The sequence below is a fragment of the Anguilla anguilla genome, chromosome 7 (assembly GCF_013347855.1).
Source record: "Anguilla anguilla isolate fAngAng1 chromosome 7, fAngAng1.pri, whole genome shotgun sequence".
NCBI classification, from domain to species: Eukaryota; Metazoa; Chordata; class Actinopteri; order Anguilliformes; family Anguillidae; genus Anguilla; species Anguilla anguilla.
This window is the reverse complement of record NC_049207.1, coordinates 16,864,188-16,882,346: the sequence shown is the minus strand read 5'-3', so window position 1 is coordinate 16,882,346 and position 18,159 is coordinate 16,864,188. Positions and strand designations below refer to the sequence as shown.

At 44.0% G+C, this 18,159-nt stretch overlaps 1 protein-coding gene across 1 annotated transcript in view; it reads right to left on the bottom strand.

Moving 5' to 3' along the window:
* Nucleotides 1-14,570, bottom strand: part of vwf (von Willebrand factor) — a 29,761-nt gene extending 15,191 nt beyond the window's left edge. The window contains exons 1-24 of the mRNA XM_035425523.1: nucleotides 14,455-14,570; nucleotides 14,009-14,063; nucleotides 13,266-13,439; nucleotides 13,064-13,166; nucleotides 11,472-11,680; nucleotides 10,513-10,634; nucleotides 9,467-9,683; nucleotides 8,971-9,093; nucleotides 8,678-8,789; nucleotides 8,490-8,536; nucleotides 6,353-6,489; nucleotides 6,044-6,182; nucleotides 5,632-5,732; nucleotides 5,241-5,436; nucleotides 4,380-4,595; nucleotides 3,596-3,839; nucleotides 3,401-3,495; nucleotides 2,801-2,955; nucleotides 2,463-2,566; nucleotides 1,902-2,040; nucleotides 1,462-1,596; nucleotides 1,217-1,363; nucleotides 568-708; nucleotides 39-137 (exon numbers count right to left, since the gene is read on the bottom strand). Of these exons, the coding sequence (XP_035281414.1) occupies nucleotides 39-137; nucleotides 568-708; nucleotides 1,217-1,363; nucleotides 1,462-1,596; nucleotides 1,902-2,040; nucleotides 2,463-2,566; nucleotides 2,801-2,955; nucleotides 3,401-3,495; nucleotides 3,596-3,839; nucleotides 4,380-4,595; nucleotides 5,241-5,436; nucleotides 5,632-5,732; nucleotides 6,044-6,182; nucleotides 6,353-6,489; nucleotides 8,490-8,536; nucleotides 8,678-8,789; nucleotides 8,971-9,093; nucleotides 9,467-9,683; nucleotides 10,513-10,634; nucleotides 11,472-11,680; nucleotides 13,064-13,166; nucleotides 13,266-13,439; nucleotides 14,009-14,063 (3,210 nt within the window). The 5' untranslated portion in view covers nucleotides 14,455-14,570. The remainder of the gene's footprint in view (nucleotides 1-38; nucleotides 138-567; nucleotides 709-1,216; nucleotides 1,364-1,461; nucleotides 1,597-1,901; nucleotides 2,041-2,462; nucleotides 2,567-2,800; nucleotides 2,956-3,400; nucleotides 3,496-3,595; nucleotides 3,840-4,379; nucleotides 4,596-5,240; nucleotides 5,437-5,631; nucleotides 5,733-6,043; nucleotides 6,183-6,352; nucleotides 6,490-8,489; nucleotides 8,537-8,677; nucleotides 8,790-8,970; nucleotides 9,094-9,466; nucleotides 9,684-10,512; nucleotides 10,635-11,471; nucleotides 11,681-13,063; nucleotides 13,167-13,265; nucleotides 13,440-14,008; nucleotides 14,064-14,454) is intronic.
* Nucleotides 14,571-18,159: the final 3,589 nt, after the last annotated feature.

Here is an 18,159-nt window from a genome sequence, read left to right as displayed (position 1 = left end):
ACATACAAATGACAAATGATTGCTTGGCTCCCTCTTACCACGCTGTTGCACTCCCTGAAGATGGCGCTAGTGAGCACTCGACAGGACTGCTCCACCGTCACCAGCTTCAAGGTATTGTCGCTGCACTGGGAAGGCACCTGGACACAATGAGAAATGAACATGCGTGTAAAATGCACTCCCTGCTGGGTAAAAACACCTTTCCGTGGCTGCAGAAAGAAAATGTCTTAAAAAGTAAAAAACTAAAAGAATCTTGGTGCTGCAATGGATGTCATATAAAACATAAAACAAGGACGGATGCTCTCTGAATAATCGTCTCAGAAAGTACTTACTCTAATACACTACATCACAATCTTTTAGCAGCCACTCTTCTCCACACAGAAGTGGAGAGGAGTGTTGGTCTCAGGAATACAATCTATTGATTTTAAACGCAGATAGATTAATGGCTATATTTAAAACTGCTAATTAAATGCAGTCTTTTTAAAACCTCTTTGTCCCATGCAGTGAATCAGTCTGGCTTGATGCAAGCTGCATTCAGAATCCTGTACTATCAAAGATAGGCCCCCTCACCTGAACTGCATCTGCGCAGCTGGGGTTCACCTTCCAGGAGTTCCCAAAGTCTGCAGCGCCCACCTCCAACTGGTTGTTGCTGCTCAGTAGGTCATTGTTCTGAATTCCATCAAAGTTCCCACACAGACCACAGACCTTCTCCTGTTGGGACACACATAGCATAAGAACATGGGAAGTGAATCATATGTATGTGATTGGTTGAGCTTATGCAAGTGAACATATGGCTATTTAAGTGAGTTTTGAATATAATGTCCGTACTGTATGGGGGTATGCACATCAACATTGTATTGAATGTGTACTGTATATAGCATGAGTGGATGTGCCAAGTTGTTTGTGCATGCCCATGTGCATGTGTACTGTATGCCAGTGAGTATGTACTGTATGTGGTTGCTTGTGTGTTTATGTGGACGTGGATGTATGAGTGGGTGTGCGTGTGTGCTCACATGTGTGCCTACTTGTGCATGTGTTTGTGAATATGCATGTGTTTGTGTGTGCATGAGTATGTGCGCATGAGTGCATGAATGTGTGCATGTGTGCATAAATGTGTGCATGTTTGCATGAGTGTGAGCATATGTGCATTAGTGTGTGCGTGTTTGCATGAGTGTGAGCATATGTGCATGAGTGTGTGCCTGAGCGTGTGCCTGAGTACCCTGTAGTGGCCCTTGATCTGCACAACAAGCCGCGTCCCCTTGTCCCAGGTGATGACAATGTCCTTGCCCAGCAGCAGTATGTAGTAGAGGCCCGAGCGCACAATCTCCACCTCTGTCTCCTTCAGCACAGGCCTTTTCATCTTCACCTGCAGAGACACACACACAGTGCACACAGTCACAGAGCTGCATGGATGAAGAAATCGAAGGAAACAGGAAGTGCAGAAGTGAATCCTGCAGGCCCCACCTCTCCCTGTTCCATCACAATGAGTCCTCCATGGTAGAGCACAGTCACACTCTTAGCACACCTGTGACCCACCAACCCACATGCAGTGTTCTCCACCAGCACCCGAAACGTCCCTTTATCTCCATTGCAATGATCCTGCAGGGAGAGAGAGCGAGAGAGAGAGAGGGAATAGGTACAGTAGGTATAGCTTGCATAAAGGCATGAAAGCAGAGTGCACTATTCTTAACAGATTTAAAAAAATTATATTTCTCGATGCCTTTGGGGACTCTTGACTGTGTTTTATTTTTTTTACCTTTTTTGATTTGTTTGTTAAAATTTTTGATTTGTCTTTTTTATTTTTATTTGTATGTTTGGGTAGTTGGGTTTCTATGTCATGCCGTCATTAGTTAAATAACGGGAGTTGTTAAAATTCAAACTCAAAGATGTTAAGGATAACTCACCTGCACCAGAACATACTGACAGAGGCCAGGGAAGGAGTATTGGAAGCCATCGAAGGTGATGTAGTGCGCATCCCCGACCGTTTTGCAGGACCCGTCACACACGTTTCGGCTGCACTCCCACTTGCGGTTTCGACACACACTGCCCAGGACAGTCAGGCATTCAGAGAGGCCACATTCATTTTTATGCTCGGTTTTTACTTTTTCTGCCAGTTTACAATGCCCAAGCTCATTTGGAGGCAGGTCACGCGGCTGCAACATGGACTATCAATTTGTTGGAGCACAGACTAGCATGTGTGCAGCCTGAGGTTTCCCACTGAACTGTAGATCAGTATATCAGCTGGACATTCCAATCAGGAAGCACACAGCATTTGTGAAGTCTCAGTTTACAGCAATTCTGTCAGACCTGAGTTAAATACAGAAACATTCTGACTGGTTTTCCATCCTGGAAAAGGAGAGTAAAAGTCCCTCACAGAAGTCCAGCCAAGCCTGTTTTCCCAAAATCCTATTTACCTGCAAACCTGGTCACAGTGACCCTGAGGGCCCTTAATGCTTAATGCTTACCATGTGTTGCAGTCCATGGTGATGGTCTGCCCTGGAGCATATGCCTTATTATTATGATAACAGGGACACTGGTCAGGGGTAATGCAATCTCTCCTGTGACGGACCTGCAAGCACAAACAACCAAAAACAAAATCAGTTCATCCATAAATAAATCTGGCCTCACACCGAGGCATTGGTTTCAACTAATACATTTCTAATGTCAGGACACATAATCACAAAGAGACCCCCCGCACAGGGTCATACCAAGGCCACATTCACAAAATGTGTTTTAAAAAACATGTATTTTTCATATTCAAACAAATAAAGGATTTAGGGCCTTTCATAGAAAATGGCAGTACCATCCCAGCGGGGCAGGTGCAGCCGGAGATGCAGCCCTGGCTCACACACTCCAGGTCGTAGTTCTGGCAGGTCTTGGTGCACTCGATACCCACGTCCCTGGGACTGGCGCACACCAGGTTCTGCATGGGGGGCGCGCATGAGACAGAGCGGCGGCCTGGGGGGAGACGGGGGTTCCGGGGGGAGAGGGGGGGGGATCAGGTCAGATAGGCGCATATTCAAACACATCCACAGACTGAGGCACAGACACTGACACAGACTTACATGTATATGGCTACATACGCAGACTGAAAGAGACACAAACAGCGAGATAGACAAAGACACAGACTCTGAGGCACAGACACAGAGACAGATACAGACACAGAAACACACCCACACACTACATGGGACATGTATCTTTATCTTGATTCAATTATTTATCTTGATGTTACTTTAACACTGATGCCTAGAAAATAAATATCAGTACAAATACATATAACTCTATATTGGTTATCTATGGAGATTAAGGCTGTTCCAAATCTTTTTTGAATCTTTTGCTGAATCCAGGGGGATGCAGGCCTGTGCATTCCCGTGTTGTGCACTGGGAGGCCGTAGTACGATACCCCGCGAAGCAGGCAGGTCTTCCGCGAAGAGGTCAGACAACATGGCCGCCGGCATCTCGTTGGAGCTGCAGCGCATGGCGCCGTTCTCGCAGTAGCTGCGGGAAGAGGCACAGCAGAGCACACGGGTTTCAGCGCACGGCGGGGCCGCCGTCTCCACGGCGAGCGCCGCCGCGCGTTCGGCTGGCCGCCGCTCACCATATGCTGTGGTAGTCGGAGAAGACGTCGTTGGGATGGTAGACCTCCCCGTCGTAGTAGCAGGGACACTCGGCGCGCGGCACGCACTCCTTCGACTCCTCAGAAAGGAAGAGCCCCCGGGGGCAGTAGCAGCCCTCCAGGCAGAGGTCTCTGCAGTTGGTCTCGGGGAAGGAGAGCGAGCGGCAGCTCTGGTTACAGGGGCTTCCACACTGCTCATACACCTGGTCATCTGGGCAGCTCAGCTCTGTAACGCACAGATCACCCATTAGCCCACATCATCCTCTTGAGCCTAAACTAACTATGCTCAATATGAATTCATCATTTATCTCAGAATTTCAGTTTGGGCAGTGGGGCCCTTTTTTGCTGCTGCATTGACTCAAATTGATGATGTTGAAGATGATTTCCTTTTAAAATATTTTTCCCCCATTTTTTCCAATTTGGAATGCCCAATTGCATTCACCAGTGCTTATTGCTTAGGGACCCATCCTTGCACTTGAACAATGACTTCACAGGATGAGTTATCCAGCAGCCCATCTGTCCACAACTTTCACATCCAAATAAATCCAAGTGTAACTATTTATATTCACAAACACTTGGGAAGGTTAGGTGATGTAAAACTCACTAAACTAAATATGTGAAGAAAAGGAAGAAAACATTAATACTTGTATAGAAATGTTTGTCAGTTAAGGACCAGTAAATCCAGGCCTTTGTTTGCTGAGACTCAGCAGACTTGGATCGATTTTGCTTGAGTAATTTCAGGTTCAGTACGGCAGTGAGCAGTTACCACAGAATTTGGGGCTTCTCCAGTTGACCAGCACTCCCTTGCTGGCGCAGGCGGCTGCGTAGCTGGCCACGGCGGAGCACAGGCACTCCTGCCCGTCTGCGCAGGCGCAGACGTCGTAGCGGCAGTTCTTCAGGAAGGGGGCGGGGTTCATCTCGTTGTGACACGGCTCGAACTGCACGGAGAACACCACCGAGCAGGACTCCTCCGCAAAGCGAACTGCAGGGGAGGAGGGACGAAGGACAGGGAGGATGGGGAGAGAGGAAGGGAAGAAGAGATAAGCAGTGTGCGGTGTGTGAGCAGAGATTATGGCTAATGATGCACTGAAAGAAGGCAGAGTGCCAAAACATTTGCATATCCAAAAATGTATTAAATCTGAACAGTAATATTGGTGTGCTGTCCTTTTTCTTCCATCTAATAAAATTTTTATTAGTCCAATTTTCGGGCCCAAGAATATATAGCCTACTAAATCATATCTATCTCACAGAGATGGACCAGCACACACTCTTGATTTTATGGCACACTCTATTCTTTTTCCCTTTCTTACAGGCCATAAATAGTTATTAAAAAAAAGTTATAAAAAGGAAGTGAAAATTTCTGGCCTTTCATAAATCTTTTTTTTTTAGAAAACAGTCATTCAAGAACCCTGATCTGAAAGGTACAAAGTTAATACAATTTCTCTGTGTAAGTAGGCAACTGTGCACTTGGTATGATGGAGAGAGCACAGTATAGATTTCTGTGAACACAGATGAGCTAATTATTATCTTATTATTCATATTTTTCTGTTCACTCGTATTTGGATGTTGCAAATTTTCCAGCCCTTGGGCTTATGTGTATGAAGACAAAGGGAGATTGAAAGTCTACCTCTCTTGGGGTTGAGGATGCAAGGGTCCGTGTCTTGCTTCACCACATTGTTGCAATCTCCATTCATTTTCCACGAGTTGCCAAACCCTTCCACCCGCGTCTCCACAAGCCCGGCGTCCGTCAGGAAGTCGTCGCCCTGGTTCCCGTTGTAGTTTCCGCAGAGACCGCATGTCTTACCTGCGAATGCCGGCCCCAGCTGTCGCAGGAGCACACAGCAACAACGCCGTTATTTGGGCAATAATGGGTGGAGCCCCACTGTCCATTGTCTCAACAGTCAATGAACTCCTCCACTAGCAATGGAAGCCTTCACTTTAGAAGCACCTAGTGCATGTACCAAGTGCATATGACTCCATGAGGAGGGTGCAGTCAGGGACTGATTTTCGACACTGACCTTGAGCAGGAGCTTTCCCCGTCCGTCCCAGTCCAGCTGGAAGTCATCGCCGTATGACACCCGCAACGACGACAAGACTGTTCTCTTTATACGAAGTGGCCCTGTCAGACACACAGTGTCTAAGGTTGATTGGAAGTATCATGTGTATGCACAATGCATTCGTTTATTGTATTATGGATTTATTATGTGCAGTATGACAGAGTCACAATAATAAACAAATCTGTGTTGGGGTCAATGTAAGCCAACTATCTCAGCAGCTGTGAAGATTAGATATTTTGGGAGCTACAGTAATGACTCACACTAGACCAACCACAACACAAGTCACATCTATTCTGTGATGAAGTTCTATGTCAATGTCAATGACAATGTTTCCGAATTAGCAGGAAATCTGGGGATGTGATATATTAAGCACCGTGGGACAGAGGGGTCTGGATGTCCATGCCGTCCACTGCAACCACGCCTCCATGTTTGAGCTTGACGGTGACATTGGCCAACTGGTGGAAGCGCAGGGTGGCTGAACGAGTGCAGACCGCATCCTGGTCATCGGCACACTTTAGAGACAGAGCACATTTGAGAACACCACAGGGAGAAGACACAGCTGAGGCTGACTGCACACGACACGGCTGAGGTTTGCTGATGTGCTCCAGTAGAAGGCAGTGGAGAGAATGTTTGGACAGGGTGACAATGGGGCATTGTAGCCTTATGAGGGACAAACAAATACCTGTACTGTTTCAATGGCAGCAGCAAACAGGTTGTCTTGGCAGTCCTTAGCAAACAGATACTGGCAGATTCCACTGAAGGTGAAAAACTTGTTGTCGAAAGTCTTGAAGTGAGATTGCCCCGTGACAAAGCACTCCCCTATTGAGCAAAGAATGCAGAATGAAAGGCAGGTGGTGAAAAAGCTTTAGAAAGCCAGTGGTTTGCATGTTATTCAAATAAACAGAGCACACAGGACACTGCGATTCTCGTTGTTAATGCTGTGAGAGGGAGCCGAAACACTATTTTGATCCTTGCTGATGATACAGAGTGAATCAAAGAGGACTGCTCCTCTACTGAAGACCAAGCTGTGAAGTGATAACAGCTTTCCTTCATAATAACAACAGCTCAAGTGCCCTTTTGAACCCGGCTCAGATTTCACCTTCTTTTGTGACAAAAGAAGCTCAAATCAGCACCCAGCTTTCAGGGCCTCTGAGTAAATCTTTACTTATGCTGGGCATAGCACAATAACGTCACTCCCTCTCCCGCACTGCTCTCGCTATCTTGATGAAACCTCTGCCCTGCTCATTACAGACATATGAGGAGAGAGAAGGCCAGGAAATTTAGAGGAACACAATTTGGAGATGAAAAGGACTTGGCGTCATCAAAGACTGGCAGAGAATAGCTATTCCCAAGATTTTGGAAGCTTTTCACCATAACACTTCCCCCTCCATTCCCAGAAAACCTTCTACTCATATCCTCAAATCCCAAAAACACACACACATAATAGGTTGGCCTTCTATAGTCTGGACAATAGTGAATTGCAAATTAAATGGACTGGACTGGACTTATTTATTTATTAATGCACAGGAGTCATTTGGGCCTCATTCACGAAACATATGTACTATCATGTTTTACCGTAAACTGTGTGTAAGAAGATTTCGGCACTCATCTTTTTTTTCTTTCTTATCAGTATTTGTTCATGGCTTTGTCCTTATGCTAATCACATGAACAGGATTGCACATAAAATTAGTCAGCATTCATCATCTCAAACACCTGCACAAAAACAAAAATCTGCACATGTGTCATGAATCCCAAATTGGATTTTCATTGGAACATTAAGAACAAAAATAAAAAATAATTTAAGAAAAGTTTTGTGAATCAGGCCCATTGTGTGGACACTTGGTTTTCTTAAAAAAATAAAAAGAGTAGAAACCTGCTTTGGGAGGACAGCATATGCTTTGTTCATGTGACCATGAGGCTGATTGCATGGTTAATTGATGAGTCAGGCATGTAAAGCTCAGAGACAGAGCAGGGTTGACAGATGGCGGGGAGCAGTTTCATTTGGCCACTTACAGGCCACTCTGAGTTCAAGAGAAAATTGTTCACAAATCCAATCACAGTGACTGCCGAGCACTGCTTTGCTTTTGCAAAAGTCCTTAATTAGCAGTGGTGGCTCTCTGCAATAACAGCAAGGATATTCATGGCCACAGTCACGTGATCACATTTCTCAAACAAAACATCAAGAGGAACCAGGAAAATGCAGGCAAAGTGAGCCAAAGAAAGAGGAAGTAAACAGTACAAAGGGCAGAGTTATCGTGAACTGCCAAATAAGAAAAATAATCCAGGATGCAATCTTCCTGCTTGTGTTCCTCATCGCATATCAGGCAACAGCGCTGCAGCTACCCGAGCTGATTAGCATTTCTACTGCTTTTCATTCAAGTCACATCCCCATCAGTCAATCACTTGACAGACCATGAATTCTCCCTCATCTGGTTTGTTTGCTGCATGTGCATTTAAAAAGAGTCAATCTAAATTATACAATTAAATGTAGTAACCAATCACAACAAACAAAGAAAACAAGATAAATGTTTGTTTTGGCTAGTGCATTGGACCTGAAGAGGAGAATAAAAGCAGAGATGATATCTGCTTTCAAAGACTTTCTTTTTCAAGCCTTAAAAATTCATTTTTAAGCTGCTGCATCACTATCATATGAGGCCAAAATGTGTCATTTTTTCAATATGTGTTGCTACACTCAATACAATCAGGTACAGGTGTTAAAATCAATGAGAAGATGAGGGTAGTTTACTCTATAGATATAATCTTCGGTCATATGATGACTATGAGAGAGAACAGATGATGTCAAGGACAGGAGAGCTCACCTGGACAGCCCTCATTGGTGCACTCCCACGAGCCATGTCGACACACACTTTAAAGAATAGAGATGAAAACAGAAGAAAACGTTAGCTCTTAAATTAAAATGACCCATTCAGTGAAGTCCAGAGTGTAATCTCTCAGGTCAGTGAGTAGATATTTATATCGGACTGTGTGAAGGTGAGCCGTTTCTCACCAGGTGTTGCAGTCCTGCGGGATGCTGGACCCAGGAGGATAGCGTCGACCCGTGTGCATGCAGGAGCACTGCGAGACATCCACACAACGGACCCCTTCCAGAATCTTCCCCGCTGTTAAGCAAACATGCAGGGAAACCGAGCAGTGAGTGTAATTCAAACACACAAGCCCACACACACAAACACACAACCACCCACGTACACACACACACACACACGTGCAGGCGCACACACACACACACACACGTGCAGGCGCACACGCATGCACATGCACATACTGTCTGTTCCTGCTCACCTGGGCAGGTGCAGCCATCTGAACACTCCTCCCTGCACACCTCATGGATGTTCAGGCTCTGACAGGTGGTGGAGCAGGGGCTGGTGCACTCGCTGTACTGCATTCCTGCTGGACAGCTGGGAGCTGAGGACCACATCACGGTTTAAAGCCCCACCCTGCATCTCTCCACCATCCCCAACCCCACCCACTCACATTCAGACTATATATATATATATATATATTTGCATTTACATTCGCTGGCTTGACAGTTGCAGTCTAAAGCAACTTACAAAGACATCCTGGCAAACAATACTCAGGTGACAATACCATTGGTAACAAACACTAGGAAATAGACAGTAGTTACACTATAGATCTTTAGTGCAAAGCTGATTGGACTCAGCCACCACTCAAGTGAATGAAATAAGATTACAACTCTGATGCTGTAAAATAATCTAGCGGGTAAGGGAACAGGCGCCAGCGTTGGAGTCAGACTGTAGTGCGGTGGGGCGGGACTCACAGCACTGGCTGTGGGTCTGCCAGCCGTGAAGGGGCAGCCCGTGCGCGGCACAGGAGCGGGCGTACTCCAGGAAGGCCTGGCATCGGCAGGCCTGGTCCTCCCCGCAGTGGCAGGCATCTTCCTCACAGAGCAGGGCGAAGGCCTCGGGGTCAACCACGTGGGCACAGCGCAGGAAGGAGGGTGAGTTCCGCAGAGCGTCACACTGAGATATGAGATCCTACAGAGAGAGGGGGAGAGAGAGTTAGAGAGAGAGCGAGGGAGACAGAGAGATTTTGGATGTTCCTTTATTGAAACACAAACACTTTCTATAATTACCTTAGCTACTACCTACCCAAAACCCATCCCACCTCTGCTCATCCCCCCCCCAAAAAAAAAGAAAAAAAAAGAAACCCACTACTATTAACCTCCTACCACAGTTAACCTCAACAGGTTTAAGTTTTCCTCATTCACCACACAGAGAGAGAGAGAGAGAGAGAGAGACATTGAATTTTGATTCCCGTTCATTTTGACAGTTAAAGGAGACATACAATCCTTGCCACCCGAACACATAAGAGAGAACGAATAGGAGAAGGGGGAGACCAAGAGAGACAGAGAGAGAAAGAGAGAGAGACAGAGAAATAGAATAAAAGAGAGAGAATTATAGTGTCAGTACAGATTTTAGTCAACATTAGAGACATTGAAAGGAGTCATTAGTGAGCATATTAAACAGACCACATGATCCTCAAAGAGATGAGGAGCTGCAGAGCTACTTCAGTATTGGATAGAACTGTATGGTGCAATTTAGTATAGTACAATTTATTTTGATATACTATGGTACAGTGTGGTGTGATTTGGTATAGAATTTTATGGTAGTGTATAATAAAGTTTGGTATACTGTAGTGTGGTGTGGCTTTATACATTATGGTTCAGTACAGTGTACATAGTACTATATGATATGCTTGGCACATTATGGTACAGTTTGGCATAGTGCTGCACCTGTATAGTACATCATGGTTTGGTAAAGTTTAGTATGGTTAGGTTTGGCAGTGTTGGTTTGGTACACTCACGGCTGCAGTTGATCTGGATGCATTGCAGGTCTTGCTGGGCGGAGACACACGTTTGCAGAGCTTGCCTGGTTCACGCAGAGCCCACGAGTTGGCAAAGTCATAGCTGCTCTCGGTCAGAAACCCTGCAGGAAGACGCCATAGACAGCCATAACTGCTCAGGCCATCCTGCTCTTCCTCCATTGTAAAGCTACTGTAGCACTTCATACATACGCTACATACATCTTTAAACACGGGTAGTAAATATGAAAGCAACAAATGGAAAGCGATATCATGTGAATAAGGAATATAAAACAAATTGTATACATACAATAACTCTCTTGTGCATACAAAACGACATGTACATATCAAATATGGGTGTTAATTATAACACAGACTTGAATACATCAAATGCGGGCAATCAGGGAATAAAAAAATAATTATTACCTCCATGCTTAATAACTCTGTTAATTATTAACAAAGATTAATCATTAATCTTCTCAAACACAAGAGAAAATGGGTGCGGAGTAAATTAATGGGACATTAAATCACTAGACAGATTGGTCACTGTTAAGCAAGGCCGCGTCTGAAAGGGAAACTGCATTCCTTTATGACAGAAAGTGATAGTAACTGAAGTTAAACAGTTTCACACACAAACACAACAAAGGCTTCCAGTCACTCACAAAGACAAAGACATCCCATCAACTAAAACTGAAACCGTGTAAATTAGATAGGAAGCAGTCTCTCGTTCAAATGATATTTGCTACATTTCTCATTAATTGGTACTCTGAAATGTTGCCTGGGCTCTTTTTAGCTGTTCCGTACCTGCTCTTGTGGTTACGCATACTGTAGCACTCAGACATGATTTGGTTAAAACAAATGGCATTTCTCAGTTGTTGCATGCAAGCATGTATCATGTGCCATTTCAGATATTAGGTTACGCTACTGGTCTCGTCCTGTCTCCTTTGAGACGGAATGCCCACCTTCCTGCGCGGTGTAGTCGTCCTCCGCCAGGCCGTTGAAGTTGGCGCACAGCCCGCACGTCCGGTTAGCATGGTGCTTGGACAGCAACAGGTTGATGTTGCCGCTGCTGTCGATTTTCACCTCAAAGCCAAATTCCTCACTCCACAGCTTATAGTAGCCCAGCTCTGTCCCAGCAAATATGGTGCTGGAGGCGTAGGGCAGGGACAACCTGAGGAAGAGAACTGAGCACTGACACCCCGGGACTGCTACTTAAGTCACTGCATCACCATCATTTCTCACACGCACGTTTCTTTTACATGTGCACACACAAAAACAAACACACACATACTGTATGTACATATACACACAAACACACACAAACAAACACAAACCCACGGTCCCACACACACAAACATACTTACTTATATATACTTGCACATACTTTACAGTATCAGCGTTTCCCATGCAATTAATTTATTTGGGCGGCCCACACAAATAGATTTCCCCCAGCCCAAAATTTTTTTCTGGTATTTAGTTGTATAAGCAACACACTATACTTTTGTATTTGTTATTTAATTTTTTTTAAATATATACAGCTTAATGCAAAAAGTGCCATACAGAGTTCATTTTCTTCTGAAGACACGGCCAAAGCAAAAATTAAAAATATAATTTATTTATTAATTAAGATAAATAAAACTGTCCTACCATAAAATATAAAATATTTTGCCCACAAAATGTGAACTCTGTCTGCACAACAAAATTTTATAATAAGTACAAACAATCTCTACCTACGAACACGTACACGGATTCGACTGCCACAAATAAATTCCCAACCTGTGGGAAACACCAACAGTATATATACAGTACACACACACACACACACACACACGCGCACACACACACACGTGCATGCTCGCAGGCACACACACACACACACACACACACACTGTTGACCTCTGTCTTTATTCAGAGAAAAATCAGCATTGGAATGGGAAGGTGCAGGGGCACTAGTTTCACAGGGTAAACAAACGGCCCGTTTCCCTTGCGACATTTGTTCAGTGCTGATACAGCCCAGTGCTCAGCGTCAGCAGAATTGGAAGACAGAGAGCAGCAGCACAGGGATACAGACAGCTCACGGCAAATGAGAGAACATAATTCCACTGCAGGTAAACAAAGGCATTGTTATTTTGTCCAGACTCCGGGAGTCATAAAACACAGCAGGACACGGCAGTGCCCAGGGCTTTGACAAGCTCTACTCAGTTTGAAGTGCCAGCTTTGTGGTGAGCCGAGTTGGCAGACTTTTGAAGGCATTTACTGGGTGGTAGGGTGGCATATGGCAGTGGTTTAGGAGAGGGACATTTAACCAGATGGTCGCTGGGAGTAGCACCAGTTCATTAAACATTCAACCACGAATATGGCTAATATGTAGAAAAGTTAGTTACATAAGTCACCCACTGAAATGAATGAATTAATGTAGCTTAAAGAGCATGTTGGTGGGCCAGATCTGAGGGCTGTTGTAAGGGTCGTAACATTAATGGACAGCAAGAGGAAAGAGACAGAGTGAGGCGCGCTGAGCTGTGTATCGACGAGACGGCTGCGGTTAGTTCTGCACCTGTTCTCTCCCTGCATGAGGCTGCCGTCCACAGACAGGCGAAGCTCAAAGAACTCCCCCAGGTACACCGTCACACCCCTCCGTTTCCCGTGTCGGAAGTCACCTGCGTGGGGCCAACAAACCCAACGATTCAAAACCGAACTGACGTGGACCGTGTAGAGGAGGCGTTCCGATCGAGACGAGACAATCCCAGCGTCCGTACCCAGCAATGAGAAGGATCGGCGGTGACAGTCTCCGGCCAGCATGTAGCTGCAGTCTCCAGGAAAGTCGTACAGGACCCCGTCGAAGGTGTGAATGTGGTGCTGACCGAACAGGCTACATCGCCCACTCAGAGCTTTCCCATCGGCCCCAGAGACCCACAGAACCAACACCCAGGCTGAACAATAAAGAGGGATTAGAACGCACTAAAGTGAGACTGAAAACCAGCCATAGTCCGACAGAAGTTGATTGAACACAGACCGTGAATTATAACATGCAAGTATCTTCCATTCTTACAGGGTGATATCAACCCCTCTCATTAAAACAAACTTTAGGTTGTTAGCAATCAATGATAATCTACAGCAGTGGTTCCCAAACCTCTCATTGGGTACCCCCAGCCAGGCAGGCCTATTTTAAGTTACATTTCAAGCACACCTGATACAACTAATCAAGCCCTTGATTAGTTGTATCAGGTGTGCTTGAGATGGGAAACATCAAATGGCTGGATTTGGCTGGGGGTAGCTGAGGAACCACTGATCTACAACAACAAACGCACACATAACAAACTTATAGATCATGCAGTAAAAGTGCTGAACTGCACTGTTCTTGATTTAATGATTACTGAGAATATTGACCTGTTCTTTTCTGGCAGCACAAAAGCCAGGAAAAGTAAGCTGTCTCTCTACGTTGTATTAAATTGGTCTGGACAGTCTGTCCCCCTCAGCACCATGTTTTGCATACACCCACCTGTTAGGTGAAACAGTACAGCCCATGATAGCCCATCCAAGCTGTGCCTTCCCATCTGTAAACACAAACAGAGAAAATGTCACAGAATTGCATTTTAACTGTTTTCAGTGTGTGAGGGTTATTTTCTTACCTTTCTTTCTACAAACACGTGCACATACACACATGCACACACGCACACGCACACACACACACACACACACACACACACTGTATCTTATCACGGGTGTCATGATGCTATTTCACCCCTATTCTGAAGCATTGCTGCCACATTCTTTGTTGACAAATCTCTCATTTTTAACTAACTGCTTTCTCTCCTTGGACAATTTTTATCAATACTCCAAACTACAACCTTGAGGATGGAAAAATTCCAACATACAGCACCAAGCTCAAAGAACCCTCATGAAGCTCTAGAATGCACCTCAGCAAATCAGAAAGGCTTACAGTACCTCTGCAGTCCTAGTGAGCAAAGTCCAGCACGTATGTGTTCCAGCTGAAGTTCCACGTCTTCAGTGCACAACAGTCATGGTCCTACCTTCAGAGAACTCTGGGAAGAAAACAGTACATGATATTGTTTTATACAAGACAGGAAGCTGGCCCCTCCCCTGTTGAAATGTTGGGGGAATGATGACATGAGAGTGTTATATCCGTTCTCCCAACCATGCTGGTACAATGGTGCAGACTTGGCCTGCTGCAAAAGGCTGTCTGCTTAATTGCCAGGAGGAAACAATGGAAGGAAACAGGGGATTAAAAGGAATTGATAGATCTGTCTCAGAATTAAAGATAAGAGAAAACTGTTTTCTTGACTCTCGCCAGGAAAACCCTCCTGAAAAACACAGCATAACTTTGTCTGTTGGAAAGAAATGATCGACACAACATTGTAACACAATGAGAAAAAAGCATCATCCACAGACATGTCTAATTCAGAAAATATTCATATTCAATAAAATATTTTCCACTATAATTCCAGTGTATGCCATGTTATAGGATTATATATATTGAAAGATATTTTGCTTCCTTGAGCTGGGTGCCATTTCTGTTGATGATTGTGAAACCATCTTTATCCTTTATTAATGTATAATAATGTAACATAGCATAGAGTCATACTCTGGATCATTAGTAAAATAGGAGAGATTGAACGGTTTCAAAGACTTTTGAAAAAACTAATGTTCAGTGTTAAGTCAGCTACAGTGGAGTACATTTTACTCTTACAGAGTATAGTTGATAAACTGAGATTAGTATTTTACTGTGTATTACAATAATAGCCTTTTTTCAAAAATGGCAAGAACAAGTGGAACCAACTTAATTACAATGTTTTTGTCCTCTGTAGGTTGGGTCAAAAAAAGGTTATCTTTCCCTTACTCAGGCGGTGATTAATTTACATTAATCATTGTTTTCATATCCGGAATGTTCTGCAAACATCTAGCAGCTGATGAAAATTACAGGCTGAAAAATGGTTTCTCAAAAACAGTGGAATGCATAAAAAAACTGCCACCAACACACCCAATACAGATCAAAATTCCGCAGTGGTTTGTGGGCCGATGTGTGCAGCTATAGTTATGGCTGGCTTTGCATAGGAGTTATGGCTGGCTTTGCATGTAATTTATGCATTCAGGGTGATACCCCAGTGATATGAGCACAGTCGGCCATTGGGAAGCTGTGACCTTGGTTGGTATCGGAAAACACAGTGTTCGTGTGTGTGTGTGTCAAGGCTGCGAGCTCACAGTGTTGCTCAGTCAGAATGGAATAAAACAGCCTTTGTTGCTCGTTTGAGGAAAAGCCGTTTTAACTGGAGCCTGACCCCCACCCTCACTCCACCCCAGAAAAAACTCCTGCCTCCTTAAATGTTTTTGTGGCAAACGCTCTGCCATTCTGAGAGGAGAAAAAGCGTTTTTGAAGAGTGGCTTTGTGAGAGATAGTCAACATGCCAGGATAGAAAGCTGTGTTGTTTGGGCAAGACACACATAAAGCCTTTTATAAAGGCCTAAAAAGAGCATTATACCAAGCTTTTCAGGGTGAAATGAGCACTGCCACAGATAAAATATACTGTTCCAGCTGCAGGGTCGGGAGAGGTTTGAAGCCTAGATTTATATTCAACAGAAAACCCTCTCTGTTAAACTTTCTATAAAATGTTGCTTTTCTCTTGTTCGCATCATCAGAATTGTTCTGTGATGCATATGAATTTGACTGACAATTAGGACTTTTAATTTAAACAAAGTTAATTTTACAAAAAAAATGTATTTTTAATCCGGGATGAATTCAGTTTCATTTTAATATTACTTAGTTTGTACAAGACCTCAAATGGCTGTTCCTTGAAGGATACAACGCAAACAGTGAGCGCACGAAACAGCCCCATCCATCATAAGCGAAAGCATGACTCTGCCGCTTGTGGACGTGTGTGGAGCAGCACGCTGGGCACTTTAGTGATATGTTTTCGAGGGAGGGAAGAAAACAGAAAAGAAAAAGGAACTGTGGTGACAACGCCTACCTCATTCCTCTCATCCCTCCACTGCCAAGTTAAACATCCCTCTCTCCAATCAGCAGCAGAGCATGTGAGCTTTTCCGAAAATACTTTTATGCAACCCAAGCCTGATTTATACTTCGGTGCTCGACCCTTTTGTCGTGAGACAAAAATGGAGGTGCGACACTTGTAGGAAGGGCCATGCGACAAAGTATAAATCAGGCTTGAGCCTTCCAATGACTATAAATCACAATGTACAAAACCAATATCAAATATTCTCTATGGTAAAACTTAAGATTCGCTTGCTTCAACAAGTATGTAAAATGATTAAATGATCTTTTACTAATATTAAGGATATTATCATTAACTGATTTTTGCTAGTGTTAGCACAAGTGAACAATTTGGCTTTTGATCTGAATGCTTATGCAAATTTTGCTGTTGCAACAACATAAAAAAAATTATGTGAGGTAATTATAAATAAGGTTGTTTTCTGTCAAGCATTGTGACTGCACAGAGCAGACGGTCGTATAAAATTGCAATTTCATTAACGATTCATAATATTCATCTGCTCTCCCCAGAAAGGAACAAGTGTTTGTCCCAAAGCTTGGCAGTTGGTATTTCACAGAGCAGGTGACCTCTCAGTTTCCTAGCGATTTGATGTCCATTTTTTTTGTGAGAAGGGGTTTTATCTATTAATTTTATTTGCACTTAAAGCACTTTTGTTTAAAAACAATAGCACGGAAACAACAAATTCAAAAGGAGATTATGAAACCAAAGCAGTGCCAAAATAAACAAAATGCAATGAGAATCAGCATAAATTTAAAATCCCTGCATCACCACCACCTTCCCTCTCCCTCCTCCCGGTTCCTCCACCCCTTCCCTCTGTAGAGGATGACTTATCCCTCACATTCTTCCAGGCAAAGGACGGGCGATAAGAGCTCTAAACTCGCCTCCCTGGCCCCTCTGCTTCCGTAAGGAAAAGGGCGGCCTATTCTCGGCGCGGAGTGAGAGAGAAAGAGGAAGATTCAACAAGATTCTGCCACAGAGTGGCTCGCACTGCCGACATGCCGAAGCCTGCATTTCAATATAACTGTATAAAAACAAATTTAAACTGGTCACACAAGCCCTTAATTTGTATGCAATTTTTAGTCCAGATTAGTTTTATCTACCACATTTAATTTAAAGCGAAAGTAACATCAAAATGGTAATTTTCCTAAATCTGTGCATTTTGTCTTTCAATTTTATATGAAGTATTTGTATTTCCATAGCACTTTGCACTGTCCTTAGCTTCTTTAGTATCACTTTTGAATAGTGGTATATTCTTATCTTGTAATATTTAAAAATATTAGGAAAAGGACCAACAAACAAAATGTAGACAATTTTGACAGCTGCCCCTCTATAGCAGTGATGGGGCCCGTAATTTGGAAAAGAAGAATGTTGTTTGAGCCCATGATCATTGGTATTCTACTTGGACCAATTGTAAGATCACCCCCTACTAGCCCAACCAGCACCACTGCCAGCCCAACATGATTTCACCGGTGTCTAATTTACATGCCTGCTAGACCACACCCAGCTCAATTTACTGTGCCATCCTCTATTCAGGGGGAGATGATGACAGGATCTTTCATTTAACATACATTAAAGATAATCTTCTAGTACCAAAACTAAGTCCTGTAACTGAATATATGCATTC